Raw genomic sequence first — 27066 nt, 5'->3', positions numbered from 1 at the left:
GATCAAGAATGGTGTGGGGTTTTTATTTTCAAATTTATCACCGGTTTCAAGTTAGGCACCCAAAACCAGAGGTCCCTTTTGACAACTAGTCCAACCGTAGTAATGCTATTCCGGCTTGTTACAGCAGTTTCCATATAGGAGTGAGAGATGGGATGAGGTAACTAAACAGTTTCTGTTTCCAGTACACTTTGTGACATTGTAAGGAAACTGGATGTTTTGAGGTACATTTTCCTGTAACTCTAATTCCAAGTTTTCCTGCCTTTTGGATTTGTATATTCCAATGAATGTAATTTAAGAACATTTCTGATACAGAATTTCATTTTCTGAAAATTCTTTTTTTGTACTACACCTTGACTATCTGTGAAAAACCTCACTTTCCACACAAAGTGAAGGAGAGGAATTTTAACAACAGCTTTGTTTATATATTTCCAAAAGAAAATAATGTGCATAGTATCATAGTTCATCCAGGTATCATTGAGCCTGAACTTCACTATTTCATTTACTGGAAGACAGTATCCCTAATTTTGCTTTGACTGAATGCTGAAAGTTGCTAACTACATGCAAATGGAAGATCAAATAATTATTATTAGCTTAATGTTAAGGTTGCCACATACCTTGATTTTTGCTTGGTAATCTCAGTTTGGAGAAAACTAGATCACATCAGGTATAAACTATACTTGCAAAAGGAATTCTGAGAGACATATCAGCCAAATGCAAGGTAATAGACCTAGTAATGAAGACTGTAGGTAACACATACAGGAGGTTGGACAACCTCTTGTAAAACAGTGACTCTGAAAGGGAGTTTAGGGTCATGGCAGATAAACAATTGGCAATGAGCTTCCATAAAATTTAGTTTGATCCTTGGATCTGTAAGCAGCGTGAATATGAATATATACAGGGAATAGGGAAATGGTACTACACCTCTATAGAGAAGTCCATGCCCCATTCTGGTATCCACACTTGAAAAAATTATGCTGGGAAACAGAAAGTATTTCAGGAAAGAACTATATGAAGAACTGTGGTTTGGAAATTCTGACTAACAGAAAGAGACCGAATATAGAAAACATTATTGTTCAAGGATTTATAACAGATTTTGAAGGACAGAGTAAGAGACATCAAAGTTAATGGAAACAGGTTGAAATGCAACATGTATTTACTGAATTTAGACTGACAGATAAATCTGCTAAGTTCTTCTCTGATGACTTAATACAGAGAAATTCATTCGATACAGTCTATCTGGTTTCTGCAAAACATTTACTGATCCCTCAACGAAATCAGTAATAAAACAGAAGAAGATGAAGATTAATATAACAGCAAGATGGAGATGGACATGCTAATGATGAATTTACTAATTATGATCATCTGCATTCAAGAAAATAATTCAGCCTGGCAGGTGTGGAGAGAAGCACCACTAAGATGATAAGGAGATGGAGAGTCAAGTTTTTAAGAAGTGACTAATGAGCGTGGCTTGTTTAACAAAGCAAAATGGAGGCTGAGAGGGGATGGGATTGTGTTCTATAAATGTCACAAGCAAAAAGGGAGGAGAGAAGCTATTTAAGCTAAAACACAAATGGGCAGAAACTGCACATGAGTAAATCTGGCTATAAGTTAGAAGAAAGTCTCTAATCAATAAATTAGTGATGGCTGTGAAACAGTCTCCCAACATAAATGCGGGGGGGGGGGGGGGGGGGGGGGGGGGGAATTTGAACGCGTTCTAAAATAGAAATTGCTAAATGTATTTACCCGACATGATACCTGTGATAGAAGAGAACTGTACTGGATGACTTACAAGGTAATTTCCTGTCTTATGGTCTGTCCTGGTTTCGGCTGGGATAGAGTTAATTTTCTTCCTAGTAGCTGGCATAGTGCTGTGTTTTGGATTTAGTAGGAGAAGAATGTTGATAACAGGCTGATGTTTTTAGTTGTTGCTAAGTACTGCTTATGCTAGTCAAGGACTTTTCAGCTTCCCATGCTCTGCCAGGTGCACAAGAAACTGGGAGGGGGCACAGCCAGAATAGTTGATCCAAATTGACCAAAGGGCTATTCCATACCATATGACATCATGCTCAGTATATAAACTGGGGGGGGTTGGCCGGGGAGCAGCGATCGCTGCTCGGGAACTGTCTGGGTATTGGTCGGCGGGTGGTGAGCAATTGCATTGTGCATCACTTGCTTTGTATATTATTATTGTTATTATCATTATTATATTTTTATTATTATCATTACTATTTTATTTTCTTTCAATTATTAAACTGTTCTTATCTCAACCCAGGAGTGTTTCTCACTCTTACTCCTCCGATTCTCTCCCCCATCCCATTGGGGTAGGGGGAGTGAGCGAGCGGCTGCGTGGTGCTTAGTTGCTGGCTGGGGCTAAACCATGACATGGTCCTATGTTCCAATTTAATTTATTCAAGAGAGCACTTGGCCAAAATCTGTATTTACTTACATGTGGAGATTTTAGCAGAAAAGGAATTTTACAACGAAAAGGAAACTAACAAATTTGGGGGTACTGGTGGATGAAAAGCTGGACATGAGCCAGCAATGTGCGCTTGCAGCCCAGAAAGCCAACTGTATCCTGGGCTGCATCAAAGGAAGTGTGGCCAGCAGGTTGAGGGAGGTGATTCTGCCTCTCTACTCTGCTCTCGTGAGACCCCACCTGGAGTACTGCGTCCAGCTCTGGGGCCCTCAGCACAAGAAGGACATGGACCTGTTTGAGCAGGTCCAGAAGAGGGCCACCAAAATGATCTGAGGGCTGGAGCACCTCTCCTATGAGGCCAGGCTGAGAGAGTTGGGGTTGTTCAGCCTGGAGAAGAGAAGGCTCCAGGGAGACCTTATTGCGACCTTCCAGTACTTAAAGGGGGCCTATAGGAAGGATGGGGAGAATCTTTTTAGCAAGGCCTGTTGTGACAGGACAAGGATTAACGGATTTAAACTAAAGAAGAATAGATTTAGAATAGACATTAGAAAGAAATTTTTTACAGTGAGGGTGGTGAAGCACTGGAAGAGGTTGCCCAGAGAGGTGGTAGAGGCCCCATCCCTGGCAACATTCAAGGTCAGGTTGGATGGGGCTCTGAGCAAGCTGATCTAGTTAAAGCTGTCCCTGCTCACTGCAGGGTGGTTGGGCTAGATGACCTCTAAAGGTCCCTTCCAACCCAAAGCATTCTATGATTCTATGATTCTATGAAATTCAGATGAGCAATAAGGTATATATTTTTAATAATGAAGGTAGTTAGCAACTTGCACAGTTGTGGACAGGTTCTCTCTAGGTATTTCAGTCAAGACTGGCTCTTCCCAAGAGATGTAGAGTAAACAGAAAATAATAGTTTGATAAATAGAGATTGATGCAGTAATAATTGGATGAAATTTCCTGGTCTGGCATATGGTGAAGCCTAGGACTAGATAATAATTCTTAGAACTATTAAAATTATTTCAAGCTGCTGGTACTGTCTCATGATGTCAGAAGGAAGAATTACAATTTTAAAACTCAAACAAGCTAACTTTGTTAACTCTAGTACACAGTCAAACCCCACCTGTAATACTGAGCCTCCCAAAGTTTAACTAAATATGCTGAAGTAAATACAACATTGCATATTCAAATATTGCATCACAGAAGATATGCAATATATGTAAGAGATAAATGCCAGGACCTAACATCAGGGTACATCAGCATGCTGGAAGTCATGTTTTCTGAGTCCTTCCCCCAAGTAGTTTTTTTCAAGAAGTTTTTAGCTAACTAATTAGAACTGTGCATGAATTCTGGTGCATGCAAAAGTTATCCACATATGATCTGAGATATGCATACACACAGATATGTGTTCATGCAGTCTCAAACTATAGCTGTACAAGATGAACATACACAATAAGCAGTTTTAAAAACCTGGTCTTAACCTCTGTGCACCACAATATTTCAGTGTATAAAATGATAGCCATTTTGGAAATTATTTTGGGACATTTGACTGGAAGTCTCTTTACAGTAATTTCCATCTTTGATATTTATAGTGCAATTCACCAGCAAAGCAGAACAGAAGAATTTCTTTTCTGTAGGTAATTGTGGTGGGTTGACCTTGGCTGGCCACCAGATGCCCACCAAGCCACTCTATCACTCCCCCACCTCAGCAGGACAGGGGGAGAAAATATGATGGAAAAGCTCATGGGTCGAGATAAGGACAGGGAGATCACTCAGAAATTACTGTCACAGGCAAAACAGATTCGATTTGGGGAAGATTAATTTAATTTATTGCCAATTAATTGTAACAGAGTCGGATAGTGAGAAATAAGAACAAAACTAAAAACACCTTTCCCCCACTCCTGCCTTCTTCCCAGGCTCAACTGCACTCCTGGCTCTTCTACATCTACATCCTCCCCCTGGGCAGCGCAGGGGGGATGGGGAATGGGGGTTGGGGTCAGTTCATAACACTTCATCTCTGCTGCTCCTTCCTCCTCACGCTCTTCCCCTGCTCCAGCGTGGGGTCCCTCCCATGGGGGACAGTCCTTCACGAACTTCTGCAACATGGGTTCTTCCCACAGGCTGGGCTGCTTCTGCATGGGTTCCTCTCCAAGGGCCACAGTTCGTTCCAGGAGCCTTCTCGTGCGTGAGCTCTCCATGGGCTGCAGCTTCTTTCAGGGCACATCCACCTGCTCTGGCATGGAGTCCTCCATGGGCTGCAGGGGGACCACCTGCTTCACTACAGTCTTCACCACAGGCTGCAGGGGAATCTCTGCTCCAGCACCTGGAGCACCTCCTCTCCCTCCTTCTGCACTGGCCTTGGTGTCTTGCAGGGCTCTTTCATTCGTATTTTCTCACTCCTCTCTCCCAGCTGCTGTTGCGCAGCATTGTTTACCCTTTCTTAAATATGTTATCACAGAGCCCTACCAATGTCACTGACTGGCTCAGCTTTGGGCAGCAGCAGGTCCGTTTTGGAGCCGACTGAAACTGGCTCTGTCTGACATGGGGGCAGCTCCTGATCTCTTCTAACAGAATCCTCCCCTGCAGCCCGCCCTCCCCACTACCAAAGACTTGCCATGTAAACCCAATACAGTAATACATCCTGCTCAGAACAATGCAGAGATATGATGACAGAAGAGGCCAATAATATTTTAAAATAAATTTAAGAGCAATTGATCTGTGGCACAACATAGGCAACAAAATTTTTGCCTTGATACTTTCAATTTACGAACAACCCCTTCTACTTTTGGAGTAGAAGCATATAATAAAAAAAATCATGTGAAATCCTTTCCTTCTCTTGCATTCAGGTTGCAAGCTTGTTTAGTGATTGTAAGAGAGTCTTCTGCTCCTAGCAAATGCCTTGAAAACACACTCTGCAGCCAAAGTTGGTGAAATGAAATGAAAAGGAGCAATGATGATGGGAGGGAAGGCATCAAGCTGAATTCTCACAAATGGTTCTGCCACACAACATCTCATCATTAATGTCCATCAAACATTTTGGCTTGTGTCCAGCTTGCTAAACAGAATAGTGTTGTGGCAAGAAGGTGAAGGCTCCTGCACTGATGCAGTCAGAAAGCCAAAAATTTCCATGTAAATTTCACTGCCTGTCCACCTTCCTACATTATATTAAGCATGACCTGCCCTGCCACTAGCTTGGACTACCTTATGGATACTGCAAAACAAATAAGAGAAAGCATATAGTTGATGACACATTGTGAGAGGTGAAATAACTCCCGCTCAAAACCCTGCTATGTGAAACATCAGTGGGGTTACAGTTCTCCAGAAACTTGACTGTTAGGTCTTTGTCAAACAGCAGTAAAAGAAAAAGTCAGAATATCTGAAATATATTGCTACCCAAATTATGTTGAGACCGATCCCCAGAATAATAGGCTTATTTCTATGAAAAAAAATGAACTGGTTTCAACTCTGTATCACAGACCCATGTTTCAGAGAGCATGAGTATCTAATATGGTGTGGTGGGTTGACCTTGGATGGATGCCACATACCCACCAAGCTGCTCTATCACTCCTCCTCAGCAGGACAGGGGGAGAAAATATGATGGAAAAGTTCATGGGTTGAGATAAGGACAGGGAGATCACTCAGAAATTACTGTCACAGGCAAAACAGATTCAATTTGGGGAAGATTAATTTAATTTATTGCCAATCAAATCAGAGTAGGATAGTGAGAAATAAGAACAAATCTAAAAACACCTTCCCCCCACCCCTCCCTTCTTCCTAGGCTCAAGTGCACTCCTGATTTTCTCTACCTCCTCCTCCCCCTCAGCGTTGCAGGGGGACAGGGAATGGGGGTTGCAGTCAGTTCATCACACGTTGTCTCTGCCGCTCCTTCCTCCTCACACTCTTCCCCTGCTCCAGTGTGGGGTCCCTCCCATGGGAGACAGTCCTCCACGCACTTGTCCTACGTGGGTCCTTACCACAGGCTGCAGTTCTTCAAGAACTGCTCCAGCATGGGTCCTTTCCACAGGGTGCAGTCCTTCATGAACAGACTGCTTCAGCATGGGTCCCCCGTGGGGCCACAAGTCCTGCCAGAAGACCTGCTCCAGCGTGGGCTCCTCTCCACGGGGCCACAGGTCCTGCCAGGAGCCTGCTCCAGCATGGGCTTCCCACGGGGTCACAGCCTCTTTTAGGTGCATCCACCTGTTCCAGCGTGGGGTCCTCCACAGGCCACAGAGTGCATATCTGCTCCACCATGGACCTCCATGGGCTGCAGGGGGACAGCCTGCCTCACCATGGTCTTCACCACAAGCTGCAGGGGAACCTCTGCTCCGGCACCTGGAGCACCTTCTCCCCCTCCTTCTTCACTGACCTTGGTGTCTGCATAGTTGTTCCTCTCATATATTCTCACTTCTCTTTCTCCCAGCTGCTGTTTTGCATTGTATTTTACCCTTTCTTAAATATGTTATCACAGAGGTGCCATCAGCATCATTGATAGCTCAGCTTTGACCAGTGTCGGGTCCATCTTGGAGCCAGCTGACACTGGCTCTATCAGACATAGGGGAAGCTTCTGGCATCTTCTCACCGAAGCCACCCCTGTAGGCCCCCCCAAAACTTTGCCACGTAAACTCAATACAAAGGGTTATAGCATGTAAAATGTGAAGCAGTTATCTCAAAATCTAATGGTGCCTTGGTTTTATATTTTTGAATCAAGAAAAGGCTTTTGCTTTCTTCCTTTTGTCCCAGATTCAGCGAAGTTTTATTACACAGTTTGGTCACAATCATATGTTGCAATGCTAAGCATATTTATTCTTGAACAGAGAGTGCTATGTGATGTCATATATCCAATCTTATATTGAATATGTTACTTTTGGACATACTGACCTTTTTTTTTTTCAGGCATGTTCTGTGTAATTATAATGGAGTTGTTTTTGAGGTTATTAGGTCTACAGCTTATAATATATTTATATTGAAAACAGAGGCTTCCAGAATTTTTCATCCTTATAACAACACCATTTCAAAGAAATAGGACTTTGTCAACTGTAGGTATGATATAAAGGGAGCTTTGCTATTTGCATAGAAATTGTTTACTAGTAAAAGTCTTCAAGTATGTAAATTTAATAGAATTAAACAAAATACCCTAAAGATGACAGAAAATCATTGTACTTGAGACAGGTTTAAAAATTCCTTTCGTCTTCCTTTGCCCTGATCCTGGGTAGAATTGTAAAGCATATTTAATTTCTGGTTTAGGTTTTCATTTCATAAATTCAGTTATTATTCGGTACCCTTTCTTGAAATAGATTTGTGTATTTCAATTTATGGCATGTTCTGTCTCTGTGGGACTCTAACATGTAGTGATTTATCTTTGCTATGTTGTGCCAGATTTGGAAGGAGTAATCACATTAGCTCAGGAGATTTAAAAATAATAATAGTTCTAAAACACTCTGCATGAGCTGTTAATTGGAATAATAAGAGCTAAAGTTAAACTAGGCATTTTTTTAAAGGATCACAGTCTCACATCATACTGAATAAGAAACTGTGTCTCTTGCATCCATTTCATTTTTACTTCATTACTTTAATAAAAATAAGGTCAGTTTAATTATAGTTTAATTAATTATTATTCAGCACCATCGCTAATTTTCCAAAATAAAAAACCAAGCATACTTTCCTTTTCAGATCCATTTAAAAAATCTTGACTGCACTCTTTTCTATCCTGTTTTTTTAAAAATTAATATCCAGTTATGCCTGTGCCGTAGTTTAGCCCCAGCCAGCAACTAAGCACCACACAGCCGCTCGCTCACTCCCCCTACCCCAATGGGATGGGGGAGAGAATCGGAGGAGTAAGAGTGAGAAACACTCCTGGGTTGAGATAAGAACAGTTTAATAATTAGAAATAAAATAAAGTAAAATAATAATAATAACAATATAATAATGATAATAGTAATAACAATATACAAAGCAAGTGATGCACAATGCAATTGCTCACCACCCGCCGACCGATACCCAGACAGTTCCCGAGCAGCGATCGCTGCTCCCCGGCCAACCCCCCCCAGTTTATATACTGAGCATGACATCATATGGTATAGAATAGCACTTTGGTCAGTTTGGATCAACTATTCTGGCTGTGCCCCCTCCCAGTTTCTTGTGCACCTGGCAGAGCATGGGAAGCTGAAAAGTCCTTGACTAGCATAAGCAGTACTTAGCAACAACTAAAACCATCAGTGTGTTATCAACATTCTTCTACTAAATCCAAAACACAGCACTATGCCTGCTACTAGGAAGAAAATTAACTCTATCCCAGCTGAAACCAGGACAGCCTGCATATGCAGAATAAATGAAGAATATTAGTCTTGAACCTTTGTACAGATCTGAAAGAAGGTCTTGTGAAACTTTTCTGTACCAATGTTGCTTTAATTCATAGATACTAGATGTAATAGTTATTGTTCAGTTCAATATTTCTAAAAAAGTAAGGTCAAGGGCTGTGTACAGCATAATATGCATTTTTGTCCGCCTATTATTATTTGTGCAATTACTGTGACTGCTTGGGGAAATCAGTGTTTGGCAGGGTATTTATCCAGTCTTTACCTCGGCCAATGATCTGATTTTTGGCACAGAGACGATTTGCCTTTTTTTCTCCTCTTTGCTTCATCTTTTAAAATTCAACATCTTATGACAGTGTAAAGAAAAATGGAAAGGATACCTTTATCCGAAAACTGAAAGCCATGCTTTATTAAAGAGAACATGGAAAACAGATTAATCTTAAAATTATTTTTGGCCTGCAAACTAAGCCTCTAAATAAGGTGATGACTGAGACATAAATGTAAAGCCTTTCAGTATATATTACATTTTAAAGAACGAAAATTAGAGAAGTATTAACCTTAACCATTTTCTTGTTCTTATTAGTATGATTTTCAAAACTATCACAGTTTTCTATAAGTTTTGAAAAGAACTTTTATTTCCTTAGCAGAAATGAAAAAGCTCTCACAGTCAGGGCTAGACAACATTTCCAAATACATGGAAGTATTTCAATCTATTCAACTCTGCATGGGCCACTTTGGGCAGAACAAAAGAAGGCTGATGAAATGTAATAAAAGTTCAACCATTAAAAAAAAAATTAAAAAAATTACTTGTGTCAAGAAATATAGCAAGCTACTTTTCTGCCATGTTCTCAGAAAAAAGACCTGCTCAGAAGTGTAAAATAAAATACTATGTTTCCATTATATACTGGTGCCTATGAAAACACAGGACAATGTAGTAGTACAATTAAGTTTATTTGTGGTCTGTAGGGTATTGTCTCATATTGCAGCTATAATAATAATGGAATAATAATGCTTGTAGGTAGATCCTTGCCCGTGGAAAATTAATCTATATTCTTGATTTATACTAGATTTATCCAGAGTTTGAAATTTTGATGAGAAAATGGCTGAGTTCTTCAGATATAGAAAAATGGGCTAAACTTTTCATGATTGCCTAATCCACATGAAATACAATATTTAAACTAAAACATACGTATGTTTAAATATAAAACTTATTTTGTTCAACCTCCCCTGTGTCCTGCAGTTCCAGTAGTGTCTCTTCAACACTTTATTGGTTTTTCTTCTGTGTGGTGATTGTCAAAGAGTAGAATAGAACAGAATAGAATAGAATAGTTCCTGTTGGAAGGGACCTACAATGATCATCTAGACCACTTCTGGGCTGACCAAAACTTAAAGCATCTTATTAAGGGCATTGTCCAAATGCCTCTTAAACACTGACAAGCATGGGGCATCGACCACCTCTCTAGGAATCCTGTTCCAGTGTTTGACCACCTTCTCGGTAAAGAAATGTTTCCTAATATCTGGCCTGAACCTCCCCTGACGCACCTTTGAGCCATTCCCACACATCCTGTCACTGGATACCAAGGAAAAGAGATCAGCACCTCCCTCTCCACTTCCCCTCCTCAGGAAGCTGTAGAGAGCCTCATTAGGTTGCCCCTCAGCCTCCTTCTCTCCAAACTAGACAAACCCAGAGTCCTTAGCCACTCCTCATAGGACATGCCTTCCAGCCCTTTCACCAGATTTGTTGCCTTCCCCTGGACGCGTTCAAGTACCTTAACATTCTTTTTAAATTGAGTAGTACACTGTAGTGGGGTACTGGCATGCGCTGATATTCCAGCTGAAAGGACAAGTGACAATGCATGGGACGCAATAATGGAGATGAATTCAGCCTTTTCACAGGCTAGTTATATTGCTCTATGAACAACTACTCTAATAATGATTATTAAATACAGCAGAGGTCTCTGGGGGCAGAATCAGAGTCCCTGAATCTGTTTAACTGCTAAGCCTCTGGAATTTCTCACAGGATAAAGTACATGCTTGAGTAGTTTGCTGTGCTAGGCTTAACATGTTACATAGTGTACAACAAGCAAAAGCATAAGTCTGCTCCTCTACACTGAATGGTCATCATATGACCAAATGAAAGGAAGGCAGTGGTCCATTGCTGCATGGTTGGTAAAGCATTCACAATACTGAATTTTATGAGACATGTTTTTAACATTACATAGTATAGGATGCACACAGTCCTTGTCATTAGTTTAGCATTTCAATAATTGCTCTTCATAACACACCTGTCAGATAGGTGCACACAGATTATTATCCACATTGCAGGGGGGCAGGGGGAGAGTAAGCAATTTATGCAACTTTACCGAGGAAGTGAAAACAAACCAGTGACACAGCTGTGACTAGAACTGAAGAATTCACAGATCCTAGGCTTGTGCTGCAATACAGTGGTTACAGTGATAGTGGGTATTAATTTTATGTTGTATTTATTTACAACTTATAGTCAAGTATACTGTAAATCACCTGAAACACTGAACCGTCCATACAGACTGTCAGCTTGACTGGATGCTCTTGTAACTTTTTCTATTATCCCTCTATACCGTTTCCTGTTACAACCACTTTTTATGGTATATCTTAAATTAATATAATCTCTCAATGGCAGACACTGTCTCTTACACAAGACACAAGTCTTCCAGGCTGAATGTTAGTTACAGTTTGCTAAAATCAGTCTTGACACACAGTGTTAAAGTTCCTATTGACTTAAATAATAGCTGCACTTTCCGATTTTGCTGCAGTGTTACTATGTTCCAGTATTAGTCCAACAGTTTCAGCCTCTTCAAATAAATGTTTTGTACTAATCTCATCTTTTCTGATCCTAGAGCCACTCACCATTGAACTAGGAAGTCTTCTGCTGTATTCAAAATAACGCTCAAACTTTCAAGTGCAGAGCTTTAAAATGCTTTCCATCTAATCCTATATACTGGAAAGACGTGTGAGCACTGGAAGACCAGGAATTCCCTGATCTATTTAACATGCAGGAAAGTGAAGGAAAGAACTAAAAATTGGCCTCTGACATCAAATTTCCTCTAACTGCTCATTTCCTTCTGTGGTCTTATTTGTTTGACAGTTATTTATTAAAGAAAATTGAAAAGTTCTTATATTTTTTCATATAGGGATGTTTGGTATTTTGTGTATTGTACTATTGAAGGTCTCTGGACTATATCACACAAACTGCAGTTGTACAAACTGTTAGAGAAATGCATATGTAAGTTATAAAAAGGGTGAATGTTCTCTGAGATTAGACATACACTCTAAAAGAAACATGAGTGCAGATTTTTTTTAAATCCATCAAATTTCCATTAAGAAATTAAGTAAAACAGAACAACAAAAGGAAGGAAGGATGAAGGAAAAAGACAAAGGCTTTTGTTTTATAATTTCATAGCAATTTAGAATTGATGATTTGGCACTGCTGTGCAAAGTATCATTTTTCAGTCTTAGCTTTTCTTGCAGAATTACATTATTACCTCAGGGCAGTTTTAAAGGACGTTGAGGATGATATATTCCAATTGACAATGAAGAAAGCTGATACTTCAGGAAGGATTGAACATCTAGTTGCTATAGAATGGAAGTGTATTTTTCATTTTACACAAATGAAGCTTTTCTTTCCTTAAGAATATGACTCTTCCCCGTGCAGTGCACATGTACCCACACACAAGAGCAGATCCAGGATATGCACTTTGATGCCAACCTACCATTCTGATGCCATTCTCAAAGGCCTGACGTGCTAGAGAAGCAGGTCCATCCACAGTCTTACCATCATCGTCAGGCCCCCAGCTGGCACTGTAGATGTGGATGTATTGGGGATTAAAGCTCAGAGACTTTGCTTCTACCATGTCTGTCACATCTCCATCCAGCATCCGTATACCTTCAGAACAAAAGATACAATGAACAGGACAACCAAACTCAAAGTGCTTTTTTTCATTTTTCCAGAGAAAATTGTTGTGTAGGACATTGGACTGAATGATCATAAAGATCTCTATTGTAAAAAAAATCAATTTGTTTGGATATGTGTTTCCCTGATGAAAAAAATGCTTCTATATGACAAAATACATATAGGAATTAATATTTTTGTCTGTCTTCAAGTTTTAAGAATTATCTACAAGTCAGTTTATCCACTGTATAGCCTTTGAACTTTAACAAGAAACTTTTATACTAAAGAAAACTTAAAAAAAGACTTGAGCCTTGAAATGTTTATATTTCTCACTTGAAGATATTATCTGCTTTGCTTTTTCCTTTTATACTGCAGCACTTAATCTGAGACATTCATAGCCCTAAGTATGTTGACAGACATAAACACAGGATCTCTGTTGACAGATAAACACAGCATTTTTCCTTCATTATATGAGGTTGCAAAGAAGAAACAGGAGAATGCTCTTGTGTACAGATGGATTATGCAGCATAAGTATACACAGTAGCAAGGCAATTACAGAAAGTTATTAACAAATACCCTATGCTTAACATTATTCAACCTGAAACTACAATTTTGTGAACATCCTCCATTGTGCAGAAGAGGCTTTTTAAAGGTACAATCTGAAATTCTTGTGTTAAAAAAAAAATCCATGAATGTGGGTTTTGACAATTCAATGTGCCAGCCCTTGTAAAGTGAATGGCACCATGATGTTTTAAGAGCACTAGAATAAATAAGGTAGGCTTAAAGCTGAAAACTGAGAGTATCTTAAAGTTGTTTTTTAACTAACTGTAACATTTTGATTGAATTTAATTCTGACTGAGAAAACCCTTGATGCCAGTTTTAACCTAAATAAGAAAGAGGACCTTCATATAGTTAGTGTAACATTAGATCAAAGGAATATAAGATATTAAATAATAATTAACATGTAACTGTATGATAGTAGGGAATAATGATCATTTCCATAATTGACAAGTTTGAAGCTTTTTCCCTTTTAAAAGGCCACTGCTATTTATAAACCAAATTTACATATTTTAGTTATAGACACATTCCACTTTGCTCATGAGTTCAGACTGAATTAACTTGAGTGTTTACAAAGACCTTAACTTCCAGTTAACAAAAAGGTATAGGGGTTGCTTTGTTGATAGAGAGTCTATTTTATTTTCCTCACTCTAACTGACTTGAAAATGAAAAGTGATCATATTTCTAAGTTCACACAAAAGCTACCCAGGTTTTGTGAGATAAACTTGTCCAGTGATCTCAGTATGAACTTTACTTTATAAAAAAGCCATTAAAACAGCTTTGGGAATCTCAGGTTTTATTTTTCTTCCTCAGCATAATCTCAGAAAAGTAATGATGGGTGTAACAATAACTCCAAATTCTGTCATTGGCATCTGAAGTAATTTACACCATGTTTTTTGTTAATGGTGAAGTGATCAAACCTAAAGCAACACAGACAAGACTGACTTAAGTGTTGCTCTGTTCTGCCAACAACTGACAGACATGCTTCAAGTGTAACTTTGATCAATGGATGTCTCATTGGCTATTAAAAAAAAAACCTCCCTCTCCTCTCCTCTCCTCTCCTCTCCTCTCCTCTCCTCTCCTCTCCTCTCCTCTCCTCTCCTCTCCTCTCCTCTCCTCTCCTCTCCTCTCCTCTCCTCTCCTCTCCTCTCCTCTCCTCTCCTCTCCTCTTTGAAAAGGCTGGAGTAGTAAATTTTGCCAATCACAAAACCTCCAAACTGCATTTGGCATGTGGTGATAGTGCAACAAAAGCCAGAAGGCAATTAACAGACTGCATTTCTAGACTGTTTCACTTAAGATTTGAGAGTTCTGTAAAAATTTTCTGGTATTTGCAATAAGTGCCAAAATGTAAGTGGCATTTTATTCAGAACAAACTTTCAACAAATCATAGGAAACATGCAAAACTGTGCTGACAGCAAATTTTCTTTTAAAATGTTTTTTTTTGACTCAGCATCTGACTTAAGCTTAAAGAAACAGATGAACTAATTCCTTGTCAACTGCAGAAAATCTAAATCTGTTCTGCCATAATTTCATGTAACTGTTTTCCCATCAGAACTCAAGCCCATCCAAGTAACTAAGCACACGAATCCCCACAGATGCTTTGCAACTTCCACAATAAGTCTGTAAACAATAGCAACATGCTAACCATCTCTTCCTATAAAAAGTCTCGCAAACTCTGTAGGTGGTAATTTGCTATGTGTGATTACTGCAGAGTCACACATTAAAAAAAAATAAAATCTACCCCTTTGGTGCATTGCTTTGTTTTTTAATGAAAGGGCCTATAGCTGAGATAAGCATGAACTACAGGTATAATTTTTTCTAAGAAACATCCCACAACCTGTAAAAGAACTGAATGTCGAGATTGCAATTTCACTCATAGTTTCGTATCTGCAGATTAACTCCCCACTCACACTGTTTTAAGAAGACTCAGACTTTCTAAGAATCTTTTTTCTAATCTATTTTCTTAAATGTGTTGAAATGAGACAAACACATTTAAAAAAAAAGTGAGCATTACTGGTGGATATCTTGTCAATGACTTTCCATCACAAAGATGATTAATCAGATTTGTTCAGCTGCCAGTATTTGATGAAATATCAATGAAAAGGATTTATTTTCCCCTTTGGTCTCTTCACTATCCCTTATGTGTCCAAAGGTGCAGCAACTCACATTTTGGTTTGAAGTAGACCCATTTTGGTGGAACAAATTCAACATCACTGTCAGCAGGTGCTCCTCTGTGTAAGAAGAATGTAATTGCTATACCTCAACTCTAGTTTCTTCTCCTAAAATGAAGGTCTTTAAATCCCTGGGAAATAAGTGAGCTGAACATTAGTTCAGTATAATACGATTCAACATTTTTACACTCTATCTGGCCCATGGAGAGGGAACAGAACTTCTGCATATTCACATGTATAGCTTATGGCTTTTATGAGGGAAGGGAGGGAGGCATGCAAAAATAGAGATCAGCCAAAGTGAAACTCTTAAACATATACACCTAGTAGAAGGGGAAGCGTAACCTCCCTTCCCAATACCCTAGAATTCCTTCTTGCTTCTGATTTTCAGCAGATTATCTGCTGGGTCTCCTGAGGACTTATGTTTGAGATACTTTATAAGGGTGGTACATTATATCAAGCGAGGTTTATAAAGCTGCCACTATAGTATTTTCCAGCTTTTTTAAACAGTGTTACTGATGGCTCTGCAGAAGCACTGTGTTAAGCAGAGTAGATACCATTTCTATTTCATTTATACCAATGAAGTTTCTTGAAGGCTGTTAGATTCTTGTGGTGGGTTGACCTTGGCTAGCTGCCAGGTGCTCACCAAGCCACTCTATCACTCCCCCTTCATCAACAGGACAGAGGAAGAAAAATACAATGAAAAAGCTCATGGACTGAGATAAGAACAGGGAGATCACTCACCAATTACCATCATGGGCAAAACAGGCTCAACTTGGGGAAGATCAACTTAATTTATTGCCAATTAAAAATAGATTAGTGAGAAACAACAACAAAAAAAACCTAAAACCACCTTCCCCTCACCCCCCCACCCCTACTTCCCAGGCTCAACTTCACTCCTGGCTCTTCTACATCCACCCCCCGCCAGCAGAGCAGGGGGGATGGGGAATGGGGGTAGAGATCAGTTCATAACACTGTCCCAGCCACTCCTTCATCCTCATACTGTTCCCCTGCTCCAGCATGGGGTCCCTCCAACAGGCTGTAGTTCTTCAAGAACTGCTCCAGCATGGGTCCTTTCCATGGGCTACAGTCCTTCAGGCATGGCCTGCTCCAGCATGGGACCCTCATGGGGCCACAGGTCCTGCCAGAAAACCTGCTCCTATGTGGGCTCCTCTCCACAGGGCCACAGGTCCTGCCAGGAGCCTGTTCCAGCGCAGGCTCCCCACGGGGTCACAGCCTCCTTCAGGCACATCCACCTGCTCCGGTGTGGGGTCCTCCACAGGCTGCGGGTGGGTATCTGCTCCACCGTGGACCTCCATGGGCTGCAGGGGGACAACCTGCGTGTCACCATGGTCTTCACCAAGGGCTGCAGGGGAATCTCTGCTCCGGTGCCTGGAGCACCTCCTCCCCTCCTTCACTGACCTTGGTGTCTGCAGGGTTGTTTCTCTTACATCTTTTCTCACTCCTCTTTCTCCAAGCTGCTGTTGTGCAGCGTTTTTTACCCTTTCTTAAATATGTTATCATAGAGGCACTACCAATGTCGCTGATTGGCTCAGCTTTGGGCAACAGCTGAAACTAGCTCTGTCTGACATGGGGGCAGCTCCTGATCAGATACAGTACTATTAATTGTGGAAACATGCCTCAAGTATGCCTACTCATATATTTAACTGTTTTCTATAGTATATGTAGGTAAACATGTTTCTTTTTTCACAGATGGCATCTATTTTGGGGCAGAAAATCAACAGTTAATGAGTTTGAGCTATAGGTGTTTTTACTGAAAGCCAATATACCAATCCCATGATTTCATTAAAAATACAGAGTAAAACTTCACTTGAAGTTTTAAAATCTGGCACAGGCAGGCTACTGCCTAGGAGATATTTACATGACATTTTGACAGTCATTTCAAGAACTAAGCTAAAGGTCTTAATTGAGCAGCCATTGACTAAGAATTGATAGAAATCACTTGGAATCTCTTGGCTGAACAGAATGAAAAACTGCAATCAGATCTCATATTTCAGGTAATAATCTGATCACACACAGGGATCAAAAAAGATACTCTCCAACCACAGCCAAACAACACAAAAAAGGATCAATACGCAAGCGAATATTTGTGATGTGTACGTTTACTTCTGATTTGTCAAAACTCAGTTAAAGCTTTGAATTTGTGAGAAAAGCCAAACGTCCTAATTCTGGGGTTTGTGTTTTCATCAAAGGCCTTGCTTTCTATTTTTCCTGTGTGTACTGAGAGGTGGTGTCCCAGGGAACACTGGAGAGGCGTCACTGCAGACAAATTCCTTCAGTACTGGTATTTAACTACCATGCTACAAATACAATTGTTATCCCCCACAACATCCATCTCTCTAAATTGGTGTGGTGGCACATCTTCCCCCTGCCCCTGTTTTTTTTTCTGTCCTGTTTTTTTCCCCTCTACTTCGTCTGCTTTACAATCTCAGGAATTCGCAGGCTGCAGCTTTTGCGTAGAGAGTTGGTCAGTTAAGCGCCCCTTAATTGTACCAGAAACTCCTACATGGCTGGAGCAGAGAGCGGCTCTGTTCTTATCAAGATTCATATTATGGCTAACGAGGGGAACGAGAACAAACAGCTACCCCGGACAGCCTTGAAACAGAGTGGTATCATCGCTGCTGGAATTCCAGCAACAAGCCGACCCGAATTGTGGCTCGGATGGAAATTTACTGGTGATTAAAGTCAATCATCTCACAATCCTATAAAACGGCAGTCCTAAGTGAGGCCCTTTGAGCTCTCCTGGACCGCCACGGGCCGCACCAGCATCTCCCTCTGATCGAAATGTCTCTCAGAGTCAGCGAAAACTAGCAGATTCCCAAAGTCTGCTGCTACCAGAACTCCATTGCCGGAGATTGACAACGGAGCCTGGGCTGCTGATATTCTTCACTCCTCGAGACTCTGCTCTCGCCCATTGAGAAATGCCAAGGCATTAGACGTGAGTATTTCACTAAACTCGAGGGGAATTTTTAACAGGTATACTATTTTCATATATGCATTTATAGTTGTAAGTTGCATGCATAAATCAATTTAAGTAGTTTGTAGATGTATGATTTAATTTTAAAAGGAGTTTTATATTGCTGTACTATTCTTATAGCATTACTCTCCTAAACCGTTGACCAAGTCTGAGACTAGGAGTGGGCCCAGCCACACCTCGGCTCCTCTCTGAGAAGGAGTCTAGAAAGCAAGGGGGTCCATTCCGAACCTCGTGACTCAACGGGAGGGTTCCCTTTCACCCACCCCACCCCCCCTTTTTACCTTTAGTCCATATATACGCAATGCTTTTATGAATCATCTTAACTTGTTGTGATTTAATTCTCTTTTATGTGCTTCTGTGTAGTAATAGAGTGAACCTTGCCATCTTCGAATCTGTAACTAAGTCACTGATCAATTTTGTCTAATCACTTTATTAATCATTGATGATTGAGTGCTATTAAAAATACTATAATCAAATTCTGCAATTCGCTATAAGTAAACTCTAACTTTTACTAAATCAAACCGTGTAAGGTCACTCATTCATAGTGAATCGACATAATCAGCAGGATTCACAAACCTGCATTCGTGACAATTGGGGAGTTATAGATTTGATGGGTGGACTGTTTGGTGGATAAGGAATTGGCTGGATGGCCGCATCCAGAGGGTTGTGGTCAACGGCTCGATATCCACATGGAGACCAGTGACAAGTGGAGTCCCTCAGGGGTCCGTACTGGGACCGGTGCTGTTTAACATCTTCATCAGCGACATAGACAGTGGGATCGAGTGCACCCTCAGCAAGTTTGCAGACGACACCAAGCTGAGTGGTGCGGTTGACATGCCAGGAGGACGAGATGTCATCCAAAGGGACCTGGACAAGCTTGAAAGGTGGGCCTGTGTGAACCTCATGAGGTTCAACAAGGCCAAGTGCAAGGTCCTCCACCTGGGACGGGGCAACCCCTGATATCAATACAGGTTGGAGGATGAAGAGATTGAGAGCAGCCCTGCAGAGAAGGACTTGGGGTATTTGTGGATGAAAAGCTGGACATGAGCCAACAATGTGCACTTGCAGCCCAGAAAGCCAACCGTATCCTGGGCTGCATCAAGAGCGTGGCCAGCAGGTTGAGGGAGGTGATTCTGCCCCTCTACTCTGCTCTGGTGAGACCCCACCTGGAGTACTGCATCCAGCTCTGGAGCCCTCAGCACAAGAAGGACATGGACCTGTTGGAACGGGTCCAGAGGAGGGCCACAAAAATGATCTGAGGGCTGGAGCACCTCTCCTATCAGGCCAGGCTGAGAGAGTTGGGGTTGTTCAGCCTGGAGAAGGGAAGGCTGCAAGGAGACCTTATTGCAACCTTCCAGTACTTAAAGGGGGCCTATAGGAAGGATGGGGAGAATCTTTTTAGCAAGGCCTGTTGTGACAGGACAAGGAGTAATGGATTTAAACTAAAGAAGAATAGATTTAGAATAGACATTAGAAAGAAATTTTTTTACAGTGAGGGTGGTGAAGCACTGGAACAGGTTGCCCAGAGAGGTAGTGGAGGCCCCATCCCTAGAAACATTCAAGGTCAGGTTGGAAGGGGCTCTGAGCAACCTGATCTAGTTAAAGCTGTCCCTGCTCACTGCAGGGGGGTTGGGCTAGATGACCTCTAAAGGTCCCTTCCAACCCAAACCATTCTATGATTCTATGATCTATACAAATCTCCTCCTCTTGTTTAGAAAGCTCTGAATGTACCATTTGGTACAAATGACTCTAGTTACTTTTTTTTTTCCTGGGAGACTTTCACATACCTCCAATCTTGGCATTAAAGGCGATTCCTACTGTGCAGTGCGAGTTGTTTGCCGTGGCTGCCACTTCTCCAGCACAACGGGTTCCATGCCTGCAGTCAGACAAACATTTTTTTTCAAGTAAGCAAGATAATCCACCAGCTCAGGTTGTTGGGATTTAAAGGCATTGACTTTGCTCATCCTCAGATGCTAAAACCAGAATTATCCACAATATGTTGCACTATGTGCCTCCCCATAGCAAATTAATGCCCTTGTTACAACTTTTCTTCAAACACATTTTAACATTATTATCATAGCCATCTTCTTAAACTCTTCATGACAGACTGTCTAGCCATTGGAAACACACACAGTATGTAACAAAGACATACTAAGATGATACATAATCCACAGCAACAGAAAGAACTCTGGGACACCAATTCTTGATTTTGAACCAATATTTACATTATGGACAGAATTTTTGTCCTCCATTCTCCCACAAGCACTCACTGACAAATATGTTTGTAGCATGTGCCTCTCTGTACAACCTCCAGTGAGCTCCTCATTAGGTAGAGCGTGTGCCCCATTCTTCTGTGAGGAAGCTGAGACTGTGCTTATGCCCACATAGGTGTTCACAGGCATGCCTAAGAGTGGCTATAAGCCAGATATACTCAAAACTGTTGTGTAAGTATATCCCGGTCATGCCTTGGGCCAACCTTGCAAGCCTGCTGTCTTTCCAGGGGCAGAAAAAACAGCTGAATTACCCTCCTGATGGGAGCTACACTCTGTACCTGGAAGCAGAGCTGGGCTGTAAGGGCATAATCTTCAGAAGCAGCTGAAGGAGAACACCAAACCTCTGGGGTTTGCTTAACCCCTTGCCCACTGTGCAATGCCAGAGTGGGATGCTTGCTTAGCCCTGATCCACACTCTCTACAAGGTGACAGTGGTCATCCATATGACCACTATGGTAGGAAAGCTGTTTCTGGTCTTCATGATATTTGCTTGCCAATATAGGTTTCATGGAGTATTCTCCACCAGTAAATTTTGTCCTCATCATTATGCAGTTAACCAACTCCATCACAGAAATGTGATAAAACTAATTTGGAATGAACGGGGAACTTTAGAAAGTGTGTGTGCAGAGATATGGAGTTTCAGACCAGACAATTAAAGACATGGGGAGTTGACAAGATGGAGATAGAAAGATAACATAAGGCTTAGGTAGCCACAGAGAAAGAAGTTTAAAAGGTCAAGGCAAAAAATAGATAACAACATGGCAAGCACTTCAGAGGAGGCTAAGTGAGGTCAGTTGTGTATTCAGGCACGCTTCCACTGGTGGTGGTTGAAAGACTGCTTACGTGGACATCTGGAGAACAGGGGTGTTTCTGAATTAAGGTCGAAGCCTATGTTACAGACAAGAAACACAGTTGCTTTCTCTTAGTACAGCCTGCTTTGAGAAGAGTCACTCCTTAGCTCCATATCATAAGAGGGTTTTTTTCCACTTAACCTTTTGAGACATTTAGCTGAGAAACACCAAGACAGCTAGTTTGCAATGGATTAATATAAACCAACAACAACTAGATAAGACTAGGAAACAAAAAAAAGACGAAACAAAGATGATAAGCATTAAAAGTGATTGATTAATCCTAAATTGTTATAATTTCAAAGGACATCTTTCAATTTATCAGGTAAATTAGAAATATATTCTATCAGAAAAGCGTAATTTTTACTCACAAGACCAGCTGATTAATCCTAAGCTGGATCAAGGTATCACAATTATATGTATATCTCCTCAAATTGTTTCTTATTAACCTGTTCATAATTCATCGAGTGCTTGCCAGACTTGATCAAAGAATTTTTCAAGACTTAATTTGAAGGGTTTTTTTCATATGAAGCCTATTTTTCAAGCCTAATTTTCTTCACTTGAAGAAAGCCAGTCTAACAGAAATTTTTCAGGCAACATCTTATCCTATTATAGAATTATTTTGAAAAGCCTGGAGTAAATCATTCAGGAATCACAGATGAAATGGAATTTTAAAAAGATCCCTGCTCATTTTCAAGTATTTTCAAATAATTTTCTAGTTCCCTATTTGTTTGAAACAGTGCCTTTAAAAATTTATATTTATAGGAAAATGCCTGTCTTTAGAATTATTTAGAAGACAGAATCACAGAATCACTGAGGTTGAAAGGGACCTTTTGAGATCATCTAGTCCACCCCTCCTGCTCAAACAGGGTCAGCTAGAGCAGGTTGCACAGAACCATGTCCAGATGGCCTTTGAATATCTCCACAAATGGACACTCCACAGCCCCTCTGGGCAACCTGTCTCAGTGTTTGGTCAGCCTCACAGTAAAAAAGTGGGGGGTTTGTGTCCAAATGGAATTTAATGTTTTTTAATTTGTGCCCATTGCCTCTTGTCCTATCAGTGGGTACTACTGAGAAGAGTCTGGCTCCCTCATCTTCATTCCCTTCCATCAGGTACTTATACACATTGATAAGATTCCCCCAAGCCTTCTCTTCTCCAAGCTGAAGAGTCCCATCTCTCCTAACCTCTCTTCATATGAAAGATTCTCCTTAATCATCTTTGTAGCTCTGACACATGATTCCAAAACTTCCCTTTTTCTCATTATGATTTTGTTAGGTCTCACATATAAGTATATAGGTGTTATCACTCAAAGCACAGATGACTATACTCTTAAAAATGTATATATGTAATATACACACACACATCATGTTGGTGCATATATTTTATTAAGAAATCACCACCTGCTTTGTGAAATGCATGTGGCCCAGACGCAGCTTCCCAGAGAGAGGCTGCGTTGGGATGAAACCTTCCCTGGGAACCAATTTTGGAAAGAACAGCAGAGGGAAGTGACTGGGAATGAATTAAGTTTTTTCAGTAGAGAATGGGGAAAGATAAGAAACACACATAGAGAAAGAAGGCTGCCTGAAAAGGAGCAGAAACAGCTTGAGTTTGTGGTTCACAGAGGAGTATATGAATGCCTGCCACTTTAACTACATCCATTGAGCACCATCAAAAGGGTTAGATTTCCACTGGGTCACCAGACAGACCCCATTTGCAAAAGGGCCATGTAACATTTGTACATAGGAAACAGAAGAGCTGTGTTGTTGGCGGAAGAGGGAGAGAGAAAGAGTGACTGCCCCTCTCAGCTGCAACCCATACTAAAATGGGATTACATGTAACATGAAACTGCATCACAAATTCCAGCTGAAGTGGAAGTGATAAGTTAGAAGTAGCTGGGGCTTTAAAAGGCTGACATGGAGGTATTATTACATATATTTATTGAATTAAAACACAATGTGAAATTTCAGGTAAAATGCTGATAGAAAAAAACATAAGCCAGAGAAAATTAGATCTTTGGACAGTTTTACATGTGTGTTAAATTAACATTTCTGAATATTTCACTAGTCTTCACATATTGAAAAATCCTTTTTAACATATTTTGATTCCATTAATGGTATACATTTATTTTGTAAACAGATTTTTATGTTAGAGCCTTGCTTCTCTGCCAAGATTATTGTTAATTGCATTCCACATTTATAAGGGAAATGACAAAATTAAAAGTTGCTTTATTCATTTCAATATCATATGTATAAAATTGCATTCTTTATAAGCAGCTTCCCAATGCATGAATTAATCTTATATGCAACTCAATTTCTTTCAATGCTATGGGTCCTTTAAGTAATACTTCAATTATGTTGTAAAAGGGAAGACATTCTAAAAGAATGCATTTAACAACTATGTTCTTTCCACATTGCTTTTATTTTTCTCTGTCCTAGATTTTACTTGAGGTCTACAATTGTGAACAGAAAAATCATAATCAGAAAAACAAAATCAAAAAAGCCTTCTGTTTAATTGATACACTAATTTCTTAACTAATTAGATGAAAAAATGTGATGCAACATATGCCTGAAATTTATTAGGTCTGCTTTAAAGCTACAAAAATTTCTACTGAGCATGAAATCAGAAACTGTTTATGGAGGCAGCATGCTATAGGACTTAACCATTAACAAGAGGTGAAACTGTTGCACTGATTTCAAGTTAGAATTTCATGTACATATATATTTCAAAATACAACAATCTGCTCCCTTTGTGGGATGTCTGCATCACACACAGCTTAAAAAATTTATGCAATCCTAGCAGAAAGCATAAATGCCTTTCTACAAAGGCCTATTTTGATAAACTTTCAAGGTAGATGCTTCATTTCACTGGATATTTTGATAGCTTATGTTGAAGGGAAATAAGCTCCCAGTGGCACTTTGAACAGAAACTAGCTAAAAGGTTTTGCGCTTGTCCTTTTTGCTGATGTCACTGTGATGTAGTATCACAGAATAAAAACATGAAAGAAAGCTTGGTTATGAGGCATTCTGCCTATCTACAAGGGTCTTCCACCTGGAGTCTAAAAGGAAGAAAAAGAATGGAAAGAAGAAAAGATTTATTTTATTTTATTTTAATTTCGTAAGGAGTGTGTATTGGGTTTATGTAGCAAGGTTTGGGTAGTGGGAGGGGCTGCAGGGGTGTCATCTGTGAGAAGATACCAGGGGCTTCCCCCACGTCAGACAGAACCAGTTCCAGCTGGCTCCAAGATGGACCCGACACTGGTCAAAGCTGAGCCAATCAGCAATGGTGGTAGTACCTCTGTGATAACATATCTAAGAAAGGGTAAAAAACACTGCACAACAGCAGCCGGAAGAGAGGAGTGAGAATATGAGAGAAACAACTCTGCAGACACCAAGGTCAGGGAAGAAGGGGGGGGGGAAGAAGGTGCTCCAGGCACTAGAGCAGAGATTCCCCTGCAGCCTGTGGTGAAGACCATGGTGATGCAGGTTGTTCCCCTGCAGCCCATGGAGGTCCACAGTGGAGCAGCCCATGGACAACCCTATGCTGGAGCAGGTGGATATGCCCTGAAGGAAGCTTGCAGCCTGTGAAGAGCCCATGCTGGAGCAGGAACTACTGCTGTGGAGAGGAGCCCATGCTGGAGCAGGTTTTCTGGCAGGACCTGTGGCCCCATGGGGGACCCACGCTGGAGCAGTCTGTTCATGAAGGACTGTAGCCCATGGAAAGGACCCATGCTGGAGCAGTTCTTGAAGAACTGCAGCCTGTGGTAGGGACCCCATGCTGGAGCAGGAGAAAAGTGTAAGGAAGGAGTGGCAGAGATGAAATGTTATGAACCGACTGCAACCCCCATTCCCCATCTTCCCTGTGCCACTCCGTGGGGCAGGAGGTAGAAGAGTCAGGAGTGAAGTTGAGTGAGGAACGGGTGGGGGGTGAGGGGAAGATTTTTTTTAGTTTTGTTTTTGCTTCTCCCTATCCTCCTCTATTTTTAATTGGCAATAAATTAAATTAATTTTCCCCAAGTCGAGTCTGTTTTGCCTGCAATGGTAATTGATGAGTCATCTCCCTGTTTTTATCTCTACCCATGAGCTTTTTCATCTTATTTTCTCCCCCTGTCCTGTTGAGGTGGGAGAGTGAGAGAACAGTTTGGTGAACGCCTGGCAGCCAGCCAAGGTTAACCCACGGCAGAAACACATGAAAAATCCCTATCCAAAGACAGATTTAGGCTCAAGAGGAAGAGAAAATCTCCATGAAAGGAGATTTCATGGGCAGTATATTTAAAGAAAATGTACTTACATGCTGGATAACTCTTTCCACTATAAAACATTCGACTAATTTTTCCACTCCAGGCAACTAGGTATAGCTTTCTCAGAAATTTATTTAATTTCATTTTTTTATATTGGAAAGATGGAAAACAAAGAAAATACACTGGCAATTCAGATTGATCTTCTCTTTTTATATGGAGGAACTTTGTCAGTCTGTCATTAATGGCAAGTCGGTAAGGTGTCAAAGATTTTTTCAGGAAGGCCTTAATAAAGGTGCATTTTTTTGCCTTATGATGCCCTCACTGTTACATGAAGAACTTGAAATAAATTGGTTTTATTTGACAAAATACACTTCTATGAAAAGGTGTATGTTACTTTTTGCTGCTGCTGCATGAATGAAGAGGAACTGAGGACTTGGATGGTAAAGGTACAGTCTTTTGATGGCTCTCTAAAAGTAAGATAAGCAAAAGAGAAATTTAAGCATTATACACTGATCTGTTACACAAAGTAACTTTTTTTACTACCAGATTGTCTTTGAGATGGGGACAGGTGACTATTTCAAGTAATGGATGGAAAGAGAAAAGGTGCATGTTCTATGATTAGCTATCACTCCCCATCTCACTGCTATATAATTGTCGTGGTTTAGCCCCAGCCAGCAACTAAGCACCACGCAGCCGCTCGCTCACTCCCCCTACCCCGATGGGATGGGGGAGAGAATCGGAGGAGTAAGAGTGAGAAACACTCCTGGGTTGAGATAAGAACAGTTTAATAATTGAAATAAAGTAAAATAGTAATGCTAATAGTAACAGTATAATAATGATAATAATAATAATGATACACGAAGCAAGTGATGCACAATGCAATTGCTCACCACCCGCCGACCGATACCCAGACAGTTCCCGAGCAGCGATCGCTGCTCCCTGGCCACCCCCCCCAGTTTATATACTGAGCATGACGTCATATGGTATGGAATAGCCCTTTGGTCAGTTTGGATCAACTATTCTGGCTGTGCCCCCTCCCAGTTTCTTGTGCGCCTGGCAGAGCATGGGAAGCTGAAAAAGTCCTTGACTAGCATAAGCAGTACTCAGCAACAACTAAAAACATCAGCGTGTTATCAACATTCTTCTCCTACTAAATCCAAAACACAGCACTATGCCTGCTGCTAGGAAGAAAATTAACTCTATCCCAGCCGAAACCAGGACAGTATCCACCCCTTATTCTATACCATCTACGTCATGCACTGGCCCTCCCCTTTCCAATGTGTTCCAATTAATCACCACCGCTTTCCCTATCTTGATATACACACAGATATCATT

The 27066-nt window shown here is 40.8% G+C and overlaps 1 protein-coding gene across 1 annotated transcript in view; it reads right to left on the bottom strand.

The window, feature by feature from the left end:
* The window catches only part of LOC104036601 (proprotein convertase subtilisin/kexin type 5), a 252794-nt gene that overhangs the window by 83567 nt on the left and 142161 nt on the right, over nucleotides 1-27066 (bottom strand). Inside the window, exons 6-7 of the mRNA XM_075725548.1 lie at nucleotides 20161-20249; nucleotides 12471-12643 (exon numbers count right to left, since the gene is read on the bottom strand). Of these exons, the coding sequence (XP_075581663.1) occupies nucleotides 12471-12643; nucleotides 20161-20249 (262 nt within the window). The remainder of the gene's footprint in view (nucleotides 1-12470; nucleotides 12644-20160; nucleotides 20250-27066) is intronic.

The sequence above is a fragment of the Pelecanus crispus genome, chromosome W (genome assembly GCF_030463565.1).
Source record: "Pelecanus crispus isolate bPelCri1 chromosome W, bPelCri1.pri, whole genome shotgun sequence".
NCBI lineage: Eukaryota > Metazoa > Chordata > Aves > Pelecaniformes > Pelecanidae > Pelecanus > Pelecanus crispus.
The sequence above is the reverse complement of the archived record's forward strand: the minus strand, read 5'-3'. Positions and strand labels throughout refer to the sequence as shown.